The sequence below is a fragment of the Notolabrus celidotus genome, chromosome 4, assembly GCF_009762535.1.
Source record: "Notolabrus celidotus isolate fNotCel1 chromosome 4, fNotCel1.pri, whole genome shotgun sequence".
Taxonomy (NCBI): domain Eukaryota; kingdom Metazoa; phylum Chordata; class Actinopteri; order Labriformes; family Labridae; genus Notolabrus; species Notolabrus celidotus.
The window spans coordinates 21,803,416-21,819,268 of record NC_048275.1 but is presented as its reverse complement, the minus strand read 5'-3'; the positions used below and the strand labels follow the sequence as shown (position 1 = coordinate 21,819,268).

General features: G+C 38.5%; 1 protein-coding gene across 1 annotated transcript; it reads left to right on the top strand.

Annotated features, from left to right (window-relative positions):
- Window positions 1-2,413: 2,413 nt before the first annotated feature.
- slc17a5 (solute carrier family 17 member 5) lies at window positions 2,414-15,270 on the top strand. Its single transcript, XM_034682492.1, has 11 exons — window positions 2,414-2,609; window positions 5,707-5,903; window positions 6,944-7,177; window positions 7,332-7,419; window positions 7,890-7,976; window positions 9,105-9,223; window positions 10,176-10,337; window positions 10,494-10,626; window positions 10,755-10,902; window positions 12,552-12,642; window positions 13,287-15,270. Exons 1-11 carry the CDS (start codon window positions 2,525-2,527, stop codon window positions 13,422-13,424), a joined length of 1,482 nt encoding a protein of 493 aa, XP_034538383.1. The 5' UTR covers window positions 2,414-2,524; the 3' UTR covers window positions 13,425-15,270.
- Window positions 15,271-15,853: the final 583 nt, after the last annotated feature.

The window sequence follows — 15,853 nt, the reverse complement described above, 5'->3', positions numbered from 1 at the left end:
AGAGGTATTATCCACAGGCATATTCATTTGCTAGCCTGATTTTTAATATAAAACCCTCCTGCCCAATGGCAGACAGCGAACTGAATAGGTCTCTCAGTCCATGTTGGATCTCTGTCTATGGTGGAGACAGTAAGGCCTGCAGATGAACATCCAGGCTACTCCTTTAAACAACAAAAGTGTGTTTGAAGGTTGCATCATTCCCACACATCATCTGATTTTGTGGCTACATGTGAGTGTGTGAAGGGGGTTTACTGTCCATCCCTCCCCACACAACAAACAGAACTTGCTTTTATTCACCAATAATTGAAATTGAGTTTAAAAAAAACATTTTGTGGGAGGATTTACTTGTTGTTTTTTTTACTTTATTCTATCGCTCAATTCCCAACAATGAACAGGATTTTTTTTTTTCATATTGAAAGGTTGCATGTGTGGCCTTTAAAGTTTTATTATATCCTGTATTATGTGGGTTGGGGACTCAATGTGCAGAGGGTCATCCATTGCATCATTGACATTTTCCTTCGTAACAATTTGGGATTTTTTGGATCCATCCATGCAGAATTCAGAGACAGTTTGTTACACAAAATAGCATGAAACTATTAGATTCAATCGCTTCTTTTTTACTAACAAAGAGATTGTCCACTCTGTTGGGCTACAAACAGTTTACCTTGCTCTTTTTAAGTCGACTTGCTAAATACTACATTAATTTTCCTAACACAGGGTTCAAAAACCAAATAGTAAACCTTTGTCATCTGTAATAATGAGCAAACTGTTGTATCCTGGGTCAATGATAACAGTCTACAAATTAGAACTGGGACCAATAAGGATCAGATAATGTAAAGGTTAGAGCTCTTCCCTTAATTGTTGACTGCATAACACAGTGTCTCTGTGTAACACAGGGGATTATCTATGACCAATGCAGACATAATATGATTCAATTCACTATATATAAAACCACAAACTAGAGGCCGGAAATTTGCCATAGCCTCTAAGGCAGGCAATAGAAAATGTTGCTTTTAATTCCAATAATACTATGAAACCAGTGGCGGTTCTGGGGAGGGCCAACAGGGGCCAGTGCCCCTGTAAAACTGAACCTGGACCCCCCTGTGCCCCCCCCCTCCACACCAAAATGATATTATACAATAAAAAAAGCTTCGGTATCGCGCTGATGTTACAGGCGGAACACATGCGTGTGGCACTTGGTTCCAGTCCATTAGAGCGCTAAGGGACTCATGTTGAGTGTAAACAGCCAAACAGCTGCTGTCAGTCTGCACTTTGATATAGTACACAGTAGTATATATGTCTAGTATATAGGGATGCACTGATATTTTGCCAGTTTGTTCTCAGCCGGTCCTCACCCTTCTCAGTCTCCTTTGTCAGGGTTTAATGTGTCCCCTTGACCCCAGCCTGGCCTCCCCAGTAAAAATGGTCTAGAACCGAAACTCCAAAATTAACATAAACACATGAAAACAACAAACATTGTTGTTAAATTGTTTAAGAAAAGGATGTAACTAACAGGGTGGAAAAGAGCTCAACAAGGTGGAAAACACACAAACAGGGTTGAAACCAACCATGGCTCAATGAGTTACAACAATGGAGTCAATATTATTCAGAGAACATCAATAACATGTCTTTAAAAATAAAATAAATAATAAGTAAATAAATAAATAAATAATGAATAAATAAATAAATAAATAAATAAATAAATAAATAAATAAATAAATAAATAAATAAATAAATAGCATTGTCTCCATCCAAAATGTTGTTCTGATGACTAGCATACAATTTCTTCTTTTAAGTTTGTTTTGCCAACAATTCAATGTTGATTTTTCACCTGCAGTCAACTCCCAACATTATGTGTCTGCAGTATAGACTGTGTAAATAAGGCCTGTAAATATGGTTCTGAATCTGCAGCCTCTGGCTCTGCAGATACATGCTCCTCCCCTTGTCGGACAAGTTACTTACTTCCTGTTTAGGCGTACTCGTCAATTGACGACAGCCCTGCTGCATTCGTATGTACCTCGGATGATTTCATTTCACCAGCTGCAAAGTAGTTTTCCAACTGTGGTGGGTTCAAAAACACTAACATGAAAACAATAATAACGCTACTTCTAATCTGCGTGGACACGTATACTAAGTTACATCCTAGTTTCAATTTTATAAATACCATTAAAGCCAACATTTATATATAATATGATAATTTATTATACTTGAGGTCCATATAGCCATCATTTAGTTTTATTTTCTATTGTTCACTGCTGTATGTCCACAACTCTGTCTATTCTACTCAGAAAGTCGAGTACCAATTTAATCTACTTAAATCTTCACATCTTGATTAAAAGTTTGCAGATGAGAACTCTTTTTTCTGGTTATTTGGCTAGCACGTGAATGCATCTTGAGCGGTGTGTGGAGCCCGTCGATCTCAGCTGACCGGACGAGCCAGTTCAGTTTGTGTGCTGCTCCTGTTGTTGTCTTTTGGCTCAGTCGGTGATGCAGTAGACTCACTTTTTAATATCTCTCACTGAAAATGGTGGAGTACGTGTCTGACACGGATGGGGACGAGCAGGAGACACCTCTTCTTCACAGAAGACAGGAAGACAGAGTGCAGAGAGGTAGAGGAACAATAACAAGCACACTAACACATCTGGCTAACAATAAGGTGTCTCTGGCTAGGTTCATTTCGGGTAGCATATGTTTCACACAGGGCGGTGATTTTCGTCTTTTAACTTAGAAAAGGACTTAGAAGTGCACTGTGTTTTACCACGTTTATCCTTTGGGAGCTCATGTTAACTGTGAGGACAGATTACTGATAACATGAACACCTGCATGATAAAATGTAACGACTAAAGTGATTATAATTACCAAATAGGCCAATCTAAATAGGTTTTATCCAAGTACTAACATAGAGATTATCATCACCTGAGTGTCCTTTGACCCTCCTGTTATGTTCGTTTCTCTGGATCAGCAATAATGTTCCTGGGTCAATTTAACCCGGGGCATATTCAATTATCCAAAAGTGTCAGAACCCCAAAAAATCCCAATACACATTTTATTTAATCTAGTTTTTAACTCCATTACTAACCATTAAAATCAAGATTTGGTCCATTGATGTTCTTTAATTCTCACAGATCATTGTTCAATGAGGATAACTCACTCGTTTTTCATTCAAATTCATGTTTAAACTTTTTTTAATGTACATTGGAAAGACTTAAATATGAATAAAATTGTTTTACATGACGTACATTTTTGTTTATTATATTTTACATTTTGAATGTTTTTTTATTTTAATGAAGATATGTTGATAAATTAACATGACACCTGCTGCCCAGATTTTTATGCTGCATTGAGCTAGTTTGGAAGGCATATATTGCCTAAAATAGACTTTAAAAAGGGTCAATTTGACCCGCAACATAACAGGAGGGTTAAATTTGTTCAACTCATTTTAATCAGCTCATAAAAAATACAACATATCATAACATTAGTAGCTTTCTTTGTCAGCTAACCAGTATATTAACAAAGCCTCTCTTTAAGGTTGCATTCATTCCACACCTATCCTTTTCTGTGTACACATGCTGGTAGTCACAAGGTAGAGTGACATCTGCCCAGTGCATATCATGAGACTGGCACACCCGTGTAATGAGTCCTACCCAAGTATCCCACGTAGATTCAGCACTTTGACAATTCTTCATAGTGGTAGGATGCATGTGTTAGCACCAGGGAACAGTTTGTTTGACATCGTAGTGAGGATCCATCAGGGCAGTTTGCCTTTATTAAACATGACTTTCAAAGGCCGGCTTTAAATGATGTTTTCTATGCAAACACAGAAGCATGCTTGATAAGACCACTGACTGGATTTTATTGTGCCAGTGTCTGTGGTAGAAAAACTGATACACATGAGCCATATGGTAGCAGTGGTTTATATAACGACCCATTTCTACAGGTAGCTGCACTTCATGCAAAATCTGAGGACTCAAAATACGGCAGATTTGAATAAAGACAGATTGCATGTAGAAATGAGATGCAGAAATAAACTGATAGAGTAACTTGATATTTGTATTTTTTTATGGATGTTCAAGAAAGGGTTAACAGCAATCACTAACTTGCTTTTTAGAGATGGGATTTGTGGCTCTTTTAAGGGAACCAGATCTTGAGGAGCCGTTCCTTTCAAAGAGACGTTCAAAAGACTGGCTCTTTGGCTCATTGTTATATTTGTTCATTTTTTTAGAAGTCAACCAGGGGTAACTCAATTTTATCAAGGAAACAATCACTGGTAGCAGTTATAAGATAAGATTTGGATCAGACTTACACAACTTACACATCCCACCAATATATATACTCTATTGGTGGGAATTATTCTGAAATATTGATTATAATTTAATTTGGCATTGTAAACATTCCATAAGATGGTGCCATGTCCCCATGCTTCGACAGTGAGATCACTATTTTGAATTTTCCCTCACCTAAAACACTTTGTGGCACAATAAAAACTACACAGGCTACAGATAACTTCCATGCAAAACAACTTTACTGTAAAATTTTAAATAAATTAAATAAATGTCTTTACTCCAGTCGGCAGCGCCGACTAATCTCCTCCCTTGAGTAAGCTGCGAATTTATAGGCGCATTCACGTGCATGGAGTATGCTGTGGACAACTCATACTCAGAGATGGCATTGGTCGTTCATGTGAAGGCAGTGTGACAACTCAAGGCCAAATTCCACACGATCCGTGTCCGGTCCGTCTCCGGTCCGTCTCCGATCCGTCACGGCACTGGATCTGATAGGTTTCTATTCTAGTCAATGTGTTAACTTCCACTGGATCCGCTCCGTTGCGTTCCGGCTGTGTCTCTGATCCGGCAGGTCGGAACGCAACGGATCAGATATGCAAGACTTCTATTTTTTTTTTAAATGTCATTTTGAGCGGAGCCAGGCCTGGAGTCATCAAGTCAGAGGTTTTCAGAGGCTGATAAATACAACATGGATGAGGAGAGGAGGAGGAGAATTCTTGATTCAGTGATTTCCGCAGGAAAACCTCTGTCATCTGACTCCAGCTGTCTGGCGGTCCTGCTCCGTGCTGCGTTCCGAAAACGCAACCGGTGGGTGTTGGCGGACAGGAGCGCGCGGAGCCGGACTGCAGCGGATCAGACACGGATCTGGTGGAAGTCCCATGTCAGACTCATGGGGCACGCAGGTGACAGGTGAAGACAGCGTGGGCAATCTGCATATAAAAACGGCTCCCAAATGAACGGCTCGCAACTGCAAATCGGTTCTCCTCGCTCACTCAAAAGAGCCATTAAAAAGACAGACTCGTTCGAAAACCTCACATCTCTATTGCTTCCATGACTGCAAAATCAGAAGGAATGTGCTATCACTTTAACATTTCCTAATTAATCTAGTCAATGATTGAGAAAAGTGTACCTAGTAAAGGGATGAATGTCTTATTGCAGCTTTGCAAAAATCCACGGTTTATAATCAGTGAGTTACAAGCTACAACACAGTTTGCTGCAAAGCTGTAGATTTATTCTGTTGCACAAATATAGCTAACACATTTCTGCATCCTATACATTAAACATGATAACAATTGTTTTGTAAATGTTTTGTATTCTCATATTCTCAGAGTGATCACCTCTGAAACTAACATTACTCAAAGTGAATATTCCACATTGTGTACTTGCACCTCTAATCTATTTGTCTCTCTTCCTCACCCTGTAGCGCCAGCATGCTGTTCTTCACGCTACAGCCTGGCACTGCTCTCCTGCTTTGGCTTCTTTGTGGTCTACTCCCTGCGGGTGAACCTCAGTGTGGCCATGGTGGACATGCTTAACACCACCCACCAATCTGGCACCAACCACAGCATGTCAGTTTGTCCTGCCCACGCCAGCCCGGTTCGACCCAAACACAACCACACGGTGAGACAGACTGTGACTGAAATTTGCAAGACACAAGTGGATTTGCTGAGTAAAAATACCTGAAACACTTAAGTGAGAATTAAGTAATCAGCATCTACCATCACAGGCTGTTAATCATTTTCACAAATAGTTAGGATTTCAGAATGTGGTTTCACACCTCCATGTGTGGGCCCTGTTGGGAATGCACAAACTCACATTCAAATGCAATGTGGGTCAAAGAACCACATTAATACCCATTTTATATCAACAAACTCTTAAATAAATGATAGGTATACAGCTTTAAATACCCTCTGAGGAACTAACTTTTCCACATTTGTTAAAAAAAAAATTAAGTTGTCTGGATTATTTGAATCAGGAGGCTGTAGTTGGTTAAGTCAGCAGTTTGTTAATCTTAGAAAAAACAAACAAGGTAATCAAAGTTTGGACTAAAGCATACATTTTGCTGTTTCGACACAGTTTTTGTCCAACAAGAAATAGCATGATCCAGCCCCATGGTTAAAGAGTAAAATGAATCAACTAAGCAATGGCTGTTATTGATGAGCAATCCAGATCAATGCTTTTCCACAGACATTTCATAACAAGGCCTAAGGGAGAACTTATGTCTTTTTCTGGACTTACCAGCTTTTTAAATATTTGATTTTTTGTATGATTTCTTTATTTGGATCATGTAAAAGTAAAATAGAAAAAAAAAACATACAAGTAGAAAAGAGGAAATAGTTATACAAACATACAAAAAAATAAATTATTGTTATACAAAAGAAACAAAATCAATCAGTTCCATTAGCAAGCACTGAAACATTTTACTTTACATGTGCGAAAAGGAGTTGGAAGAAGTTAAAACTTATCTAATCCTACCCCTTAATTGTACCATGTAATTGTACAAAGAATGGCAGGATTGTAGACAGACTCACTAATGGGAAGTTGCACATGTACACACTTTTATGGGCACAGCCCAACAACCACCAAAGCTGCCTTTATTCAATAATGAATATTTGATCTAGCTGAACTCCTAAAATAGCTCTGTCTTCCTCCCCTCACAGGCCAGACTGTATGACTGGGACTCTCAGACACAGGGCTGGATCCTGGGCTCTTTCTTCTATGGCTATATCCTGACACAAATACCTGGGGGCTACCTGGCCAGTCGCTATGGTCCCAAGTGGCTGATGGGTTTTGGAATCCTGGGAACAGCAGTTTTTACACTGGTCACGCCTGTGGCTGCTGACTTAGGAGCAGGCTACCTCATCGCTGTCCGGGTGCTGGAAGGGATAGGAGAGGTGGGGGACTAATATTCCATGTCTCAATAAGCTACTTCTCTTCAAATGTATTTCTGAGCGACAATAATCAAGTGAATGTTAAAACCTAACACAGACAGCAAAACAATCTCTACGTCTGCACTATTATTGTTGATGTTCTTGTGCTCATCCTCAGGGAGTCACTTTCCCTGCAATGTATACTATGTGGGCAGCATGGGCTCCGCCGCTGGAGAGGAGCCGACTGCTCACAATCTCATACATTGGTAAGACACACAGACATGAAACAACACTGACAAGAAGATAAGATAAGGTTTGACTGCCAAACCTGTTTCACTTTTTAGAACAAGTCTGTGTACCAACTTCCTAAAAATGTTTCCAGTGTAGGTTTGTCACTGGACTTTGAAAAATCAGTAAATCAAGCACAAGTATTAAAACATTGGTGATGGATGAATAGAGAAAATCAATCGATTTTAAAACCTTTTGCTGCTTATGGAAAATATAGGGTCATTTTTAACTTGATGTCAGATTCAATAGGACTTTATTGGCAAAATCATGATAAACTGGACTTCTGATAACCTGCCACCAGATATGAAAAAGTATACCTCTGGGATCTGCAGGTACCCTAGTAGGATTTTCAACTTGTCCATTGTCTGTCAAGTATTAGTACGGTATCTCAACAATCATCTCAGCCAGCTGTGAGATACAGATGTTTGTCTTTTCTCTTCCATCTCAGGGGCTCAGCTGGGGACGGTCATTTCTCTCCCTCTGTCGGGTGAAATCTGCTTCTACCTGGACTGGACTTACGTCTTCTACTTTTTTGGTAAAACACTGGGGGGGGGGTCACTGGGGGGGGGTCACTGATGGAGGGTGGGGTTGGGGTAGCTTTGTTACTTTTGACCACTTAGTCATAAGATTTTAATGGAAAAATACATCCTGTTAGAGTTAATCACTGATTTAGAGTCCAACAGCTAAGTGAGTGATGAAATATTGTAGGATTTCTAACTGCCCCTCAGCTGGTTCTGTGTAATTTTGCTTTAGATTTTACAGTTATTTGACCTCATTCCTTGATGCTTTATTGGAATTGATTGATCATCTGTCAGCTCCTCAGCCCTATAGTGTGTAAGAATTTTTTGAATTGTGTCGACAGTTTCAATTTTTTGAGTTATTAGAAGTATGAGCACCTTTAACTCATAAAGGGTGCTGGTGGCCTAGCGGTCTAAGCGCCCCACATACAGAGGCTACAGTCCCTCGTCGCAGGGGTCACTGGTTCAATTCCCGGCCGGTCGACTATTTCCTGCATGTCTTCCCCAACTCTCTACTCCCCACGTTTCCTGTCTCTCTACAGCTGTCCTATCAAATAAAGGCAAAAAGCCCCAAAAATATAACTTAAGAAATAAAAAAAGTTATAAGTTTAACTCATAAGTGGAAGAAGAAGGTTTTGACATTACTTTTACACACGTGAAGCATTTATCTTAAGTTTGTAAAACAATACATTTATAAGAATTCCTACACTGATAGTGCCACCATAGTCAAGTTATAAAAAAAACACCTTATTGTTTATCTAACAACCCTGAGATTAAAGGAAATGGGTTTGTAGTTACAGTTCAGATTGTTTCTCGTGTTGACTATTTGGGACTTGATACAGTGTTGAATTAAGTTTCTTCCATTCATGCCTATTCCTGTCCTCAAGTGACCTTGGGCAAAGACTCCAAGACTCAAATACTGTGGGTGTTCAACCACTTCTCCACGGCTGTGCTCTTTGCAGCTTCAGACAAGCTGTTTCCAGTGTCTGATCTTTTGTTCCTGTTTGTTTCTGTGGAAATGATGATTTAGCAAGTTAAATAAGAAAATGTGCTTACATGTATACCCATTACAGAACTTCCACTTAAAAAAACATGTCTGGTGATGTGTGGTAGAATGAGTGATGACTCCCTGTTTGTGTGTTCAGGTGCCATCGGCCTGGTGTGGTTTGTCTTGTGGGCCTTTCTTGTCTTTGACAGTCCGAACACTCACCCACGAATATCAGAGCGAGAGAAAAACTACATCACCGCCTCACTCAAGAATGAGGTATCACCAGACTGTGTCCTTTTTATATATATATATATATATATATATATATATATATATATGTATTAAAAAATAACAACCAAAGTCTCTCAGATTTATGGAATTGATCATTTTATTCCTCCTATATATGTGATGCACACAAGGGCAGACAAATCAGAGTGTCAGGCCAAAGACAACAGAGTTCTGGCTCATCTGTTTTCTAACATTATGTGTTCTTTACATGTACCAGTAGATTTTAAAAGAGTTAAAGAGACATTTTGAAATTATGTAGTGTTCTTGACTTTACAGCTCAGAGAGCAAGCAGAGTGCTCACAGGCATTTCAGGTCCAGTGAAGTTATCAGATGCTGCTGTTACGTAATCTCAGCGTATTGCAGCATTTTATTCTTATCTTCTTACTCAGCTGTGAGGTCACTTAACTCCCCATTACTCAGCAGTTTTTAATGCTATTCAGAAGCAAAGCTGCCCCTTTGACACTCACAGTGATGGTTATTCTTTAATCCAGGGTGCATCATTTGCACTGGGAACTTAATCCGGGTTTGTGTATACCACCTGATGTAGCCCTCTAAGTCTGGATCTGGAAAGTGTCCATAACTAGTAGTTAATGAGCAGTGTATTTTTTTTTCTTTACAATAGGTCAAATTAGTAAGTATAACAAGACAAAGGAGACATGTTGACTAATTTTCTGGCCAGCACAAGGGAGTAAGACCTAAAACAAGTAATGAAACCAGCAGTGTGTGAAAGAGCGGAGAGGTTTAGGATAAGTTAAGAGACATTCTAATCCTACAACAAGATTTACATGTGTATTTTCAGTGAAAAATTAACAATGTTAAGAGTAAAAAAAAGATGTACAGATCAAGGTGAACTTTTAACGAAATGCAGATGAACTTTTTTAAGTCTAAAAAACTCAGACTCATGTCTCTATTCCTGTTTTCTTCTTCATTTGTGTTTCAGCTGTCCACCTCAAAAGGCGTCATCCCCTGGGGAGCCATAGCGACGTCCAGACCTCTGTGGGCCATCGTTGTAGCTCACTTCTCCTATAACTGGACCTTCTACACCCTCCTCACCCTGCTACCAACCTACATGAACGACATTCTGGGCTTCAGCATACAACAGGTGATGTTACGGCAATAAATAAACGCAGTTTGGTTTATGATATCCGTTCAGTTAAATGTAATCTTAAAACACTGATGCTAGGTGTGAAATAATCCCTACATAAATAGAGTTAAAGTCTTCACATCATGTGCTGTTGTGTCCATCTGTTCACCATAGAATGGCATGCTGTCAGCTCTTCCATACCTGGGCTGTGCTGTGTGTGCCGTAGTGAGCGGTCAGCTTGCAGATTACCTGCGGGAGAGCCTCCTCTATCCCACCGTCATTGTCCGAAAGGCTTTCTCACTTGTTGGTAAGGAGCAGCAGCTGCGTTTCTTCATTTTTAATATGATATTTGTTGGAAACAGTGACCTCCAATAAACCCTGGATATTATACATTGTGAAAGCAGTTTCCTTCCCTTTGTTGTGTTTTCTCTGCAGGTATGATCGGGCCGGCTGTGTTTCTGGTGGCAGCCGGGTACACAGGCTGTAACTACACCTTGGCTTTGACCTTCCTCACTATCTCCTCCTCTCTGGGCGGAGTCTCTGCCTCTGGTTTCAACATCAACCATCTTGACATTGCGCCATCGTAAGAATGACAAAGTTGTATTATCTTTGTAAATTATAAGGTCTGGTTGCTTCTAGGGATGTACATTTTAAGTATTTTCCGTGATCGATTTTTGGAAATGTTAACGATCAATTAACGATTAATCAATGAAAAAAACATTATTTTTATGTGAAAAACAATGCCAAATATGTTTTTTCCCCCAAAATTATATTTACTACAGCAATAAAATACATATAACTGACGGTATTGAATACGGGTACAACATGTTTAACACGCTTAATTTCAACGATCAGGCTCATAAAAATATTCTCCGCTGACATAGTCTTATAATGTATAAGGCTCATAATACTATTCAATACAAAAAGTGTTTCAGACTCACAGTGTCCAGTTTTCTTCCTACTCATTCTTATTTTAGAAAAATAAACGTGTGTATTCAGTCAAGTGTCAGCTGGGAGCGCAACCGGGTCATAATCAGTCCAGCGGCAGAAAAGCTCAGACGGCTCTGATGTTGCTGCTCTGCAAACATAGCCTATTAGCAATTCCCACCAGTCTGTTGGCTTTGTATCCAAAGGTGGGAAATGTCCTGTTTAAAGTTGTCAACCTTCGTGTCATTGTTGGCAGCAGTTTTGTATTGATCCTCTTTAAAAAGCGCTCGTGGAGACCTGATGCACAGCCGCAGCCGCCAGCTGAGCGTCTCCACTGTGCGTAACACCTTTAATCAGCTGATTCACTTCAAAACATGGTTAAACTTGAAATACCTCTCTGATAGATGAATGTAATATGAGAACACATGATGTTTGTCCAACGTGACGGAAAATGGAAAGCAAAAATGTGTAATGTCTTAACAATCAATTAAAAAAATAGCAGATGAAATAGCTTAATGCAGATGCTATATGGTTTACAAGATACAAGGTCACAAATTTAGAGTAAAAATATGACAAGCACCTTATGCAACCCCACTTAAAAAACAAAACAAAACTGTCCCTTTAAAAAATATCTCTTTGAAGTCTCTCCTGTGGCCTTATTGTTCCTAATCCTGTCGTGTTCCTGCTCTCTTTGACTTCTATAACAGGTTAATAATTATGAACTTGTGGTCCACTATGTTCAGATGAATAAACATTTGCTTTCTCTTTATTCACATGCGCGGCTTTAAAACCCATATTTATCAATGCAACTCACAAAAGTGACTCCAGGTGTCACTATTGTGTCATATATTTAGTCATTTTAAAACTCACTTTTCAGTACATAGATTCACTGTGGTCTCCAACCTGCAAGTTGCCCTTTAAGATGAGTCTTCAGTGAAGTGGTTAAGGTGCTTTCACTTCACACATTTTGAAGAAATTGTTGTTTTCCAAAGGATTAATGTTAAAAACGGGGTGCTTTCTTGCATTTTTGTAACGATAGTGCAGTGGCAAGTGTGCAAATGTGTAATCACATATTTGATATTTCTTATTTAAGTATAAAATTTTGCAAAAAAAAAAAAAGTTTTTTCCTCTGGTAAAATGTTTAGTTAGCATCACTGCAGTTCATTGTCAAAACCTGATTTTGATTAACATGATAATAACTTAAAGAGCTCCTCCAGCTGTAAATAGATGAAGTCAATTCTGTTACAAAGGTGTGTCTCAGCAGGAAAATAAGACTTTTAACAATGAATGTCCTTCTGTTTGTAGGTATGCTGGTATTCTCCTGGGAATCACTAACACCTTTGCCACCATTCCTGGCATGGTGGGACCGGTCATAGCAAGAGCACTCACCAAACATGTAAGAAACTCACTCACCAGTCTGCACATGTATTCTCTAAACATTGACAGCCTGTGTGCAGTCTCATATGAATCATGGTGATCCATAATTTGGTTATGGATTTCACTGTGTAGAATGCTGCTGCCTGCATACTAACAGGGGTCACTCTGGGTAACAGTGCCCCTGTCCAAACAGATGGTGATTTTTGGCTTGATGCTCCATCTTCTGTCTAATTGGTTTAGTCAGTGCGGGATTAGCAAGTTAACATGTGTCCATCAGGGGGCATCCATAGACCTTTTTGGAGATCACAGACTCAGACTTTTTTGTCTGTTTTGATAATAGCCAATACATTAACACAGATGCATTTCTGTATCTATTTTATCCATTAGGCATCAGATTTAGATAATGTCAGGTAAACCAAAAATTAATCAGATTGGTCAGATGTCTTAAAGTCTCAAATTATTTGTTTTTGCCAATTTCTTGTAAAACACTTTTGGAGATGTAACAAATTATAAAATGTTGATTCCCTGAATTTGTATTCTGTGCCAATATCTCAGAATGTGCCAGATCATGAGGTAAATCATTACTGACACACATGTCCAGTGAGGAGTAGCTCCTCTTTAATTTAGAAGTGCCCGTCACTAACTGTAATATCTGTTCCCTAGAACACCATAGAGGAATGGCAGGTTGTCTTCTACATCGCTGCTGCCATCAACCTGTTTGGAGCATCAGTCTACACTGTGTTTGGCAGAGGAACAGTTCAGCCCTGGGCCATCCAAGCATCTTACTCTCATGGAGACTGAGGCAGATGGATGAGAACCAGACTTGTCCATTTAATGATTCAAGTTGGTCAGGTGGATAAGTCTCAATCAAAGACTTATCAACAGGTATTTTTTATCAAGGGACGTTCCAGCTGTGCTGGTTATTTTAAAGCACGGTTAACTAGCAGTGAGTAACAGCCATATTACACTCTAAATGTTCCTTACTGTGACTGTGGGTTACAAGAGAGCAATGAACGATGAAGATTGCAGTTTAAGGTATATGGATATTTATCAGAGACAAAATAATGATTGAGCACAACAACCGACCCCAGCTTGCATTTCCAAAGACGTGCATATCAGAAAGATGTTTTTCTCATCTGTAGATGAGGAAACAACTGAGTAAACAGTAAGCTGAGATAGCTAAAGGCTGTCTAGTTGTTAGGCATTATAAATACTATGGTATATAAGCTGTGAAGGAAAAACTATCCCTGTGTGGTTTATTTCTAGTAATCAAGTTTACCAGTTAATCAACTTACTGGACTCGGTTGTTAATTTTGTCTCCAAAGCACTTTCTTCAGATTTTTCTTACCCTTTAACTCCACAGTAAAATCCTTTTTGAGTTTTATTGCCAAAAGAAGAGTTATTTTACTGTGTTTGTAAAATTTGGTACAACACAAAATATGCTACTTTGCAACCTAACAGTGCCACTGAGTGTAGCTTTTTTAATTTTTCAATCGTTAGACCTAATAATGACAAATATGACATCTCAAAGAAGACACACATTTGATAGCTTTTTTAAAGACAGAATTGTGTGAACACTGCACGCACAAACACTTGCCTTACAGTGAAGCCTCCTTAGAGTAGTTCTAAAGCTCTTTGTCTTTACGTGATTAAAAATGGACCATTTCTCATATTGTGCACTTTAACGATTTTATGTGTGCTACAATATGTATTCAATTCCAGAGTAATGTCCACCAGGTACCTCTTTTATTTCAGGTAGCAGCCCTTAACTTGTGCATAGTGAAAGCATGGGTTAAGATATTTTTATTTATGACACTAAAAAGATTCAAAAGTGTTAACACCAATCTACCGTAGGGAAACTAAAAAATGCTTGAGAGATGTTCCTGGTGGAGTTACTCAACTGAAGGAATTTGCACTTTGTGTTGATTCTCAGGTATCTTCTGTCTTAAAATGATTGATAAGGATGTTTGTTGACTTTAACATGTGAAGTGATCTGCTTCATAGTCAAGTATGTGCTCTCAACGATTTGGTGTCAGTTGCATCAGATCCCAGTTTGAAATGAATGCAAGTAGCATGGTTAGAAAATTCAACATGTGTTTCTTATTCTAAACTTTTCATCTACAGACACCTGTAGATAAATTTCCTTTCCATACAGATTGCACTCTTTCGGGCCAAATGATGAGTTTCTCATACTGTACATGTACTTTATCTTTGCCATCTTAAAAGGTAAATCCAGAGGGGTTAATCAAAACCAGTCCTCAGAGAATGTTTTTTTTGTTGTAGTTTCTGTCAACAAGACACTTCATCTTCATAATCCTTATCCTAGTTTTAAATGTCATGCACTTGTGCCTTAAAACATTAGCATAATGGCGTCAGACAATTAAGGCCTGATGATTCCTCCTGTTGATAAAGGGTTGCTTTAGTTACTGATTTTTATTATTTCATGTTTACATTAGTGTCTGTATACATAGGATAAAGGGACTTTTATGTGATATGTATATACACACTGTACTATGAGGGTAACCATTGTAAACCTTCAACCTGGAAATATTGCAGAAATGTGTCTTATATCTCTGTCCTTTATTGTAAATACATCATTACATACAGCTATGTTCCCTTGTGATATTGTACTGTTTTTTTGTTTATTTTATTAAGTTTCTACTGTCACAGTCTTCTTCTTGTCAGTGCATTTCTGATTACTTAGTTTAGTTTTGATATAAAGTCAAGTCAAGTCAACTTTATTTACATAGAATGTTTATAAAACAACCGCAGTTGGCCAAAGTGCTGTACAAGCTTAAAAAACACAATCAATAAAAACAAATAGTATTTAAAAAGAACAGATATTAAAAACACAATAGATAACAAGAAAAAAGCCAAAATAAATAAAAAGTGAAACATCAAATGAACCAACATTTGAAATACTCCTCAACCTACTAATATACTGAGCATGTGCAAAAGTACACACATTATGCTCCACTACTTTAATAATTTGCCAAAGTGGTACAGCCTTCAAAAATCTTTTTAAATGATTCCAATTGAATCTAACTGAGTATTGCAAGGTGATGAAGTAACTATGAGAGTATAACATAAACATGTTGTGCTACAGTTAAGTGCTAAAAAAAAAAACAGTTACATAAACATAAAGGAAAAAATAAATACTTGTTCAGTCTCGCTCCCTGGATGCACAGAGACATCTTCACTGAATTTCAAATGTTACACAGTACATCTGT

Bases quoted from the DNA above. Each gene is read 5' to 3' on its own strand.
- slc17a5 (XM_034682492.1), top strand. From the start codon at position 2,525: ATGGTGGAGTACGTGTCTGACACGGATGGGGACGAGCAGGAGACACCT. The intron at 7,977-9,104 runs GTAAAACACTGG...TTGTGTGTTCAG, and splicing joins TTACGTCTTCTACTTTTTTG to GTGCCATCGGCCTGGTGTGG. The intron at 10,627-10,754 runs GTAAGGAGCAGC...TTTTCTCTGCAG, and splicing joins AAAGGCTTTCTCACTTGTTG to GTATGATCGGGCCGGCTGTG.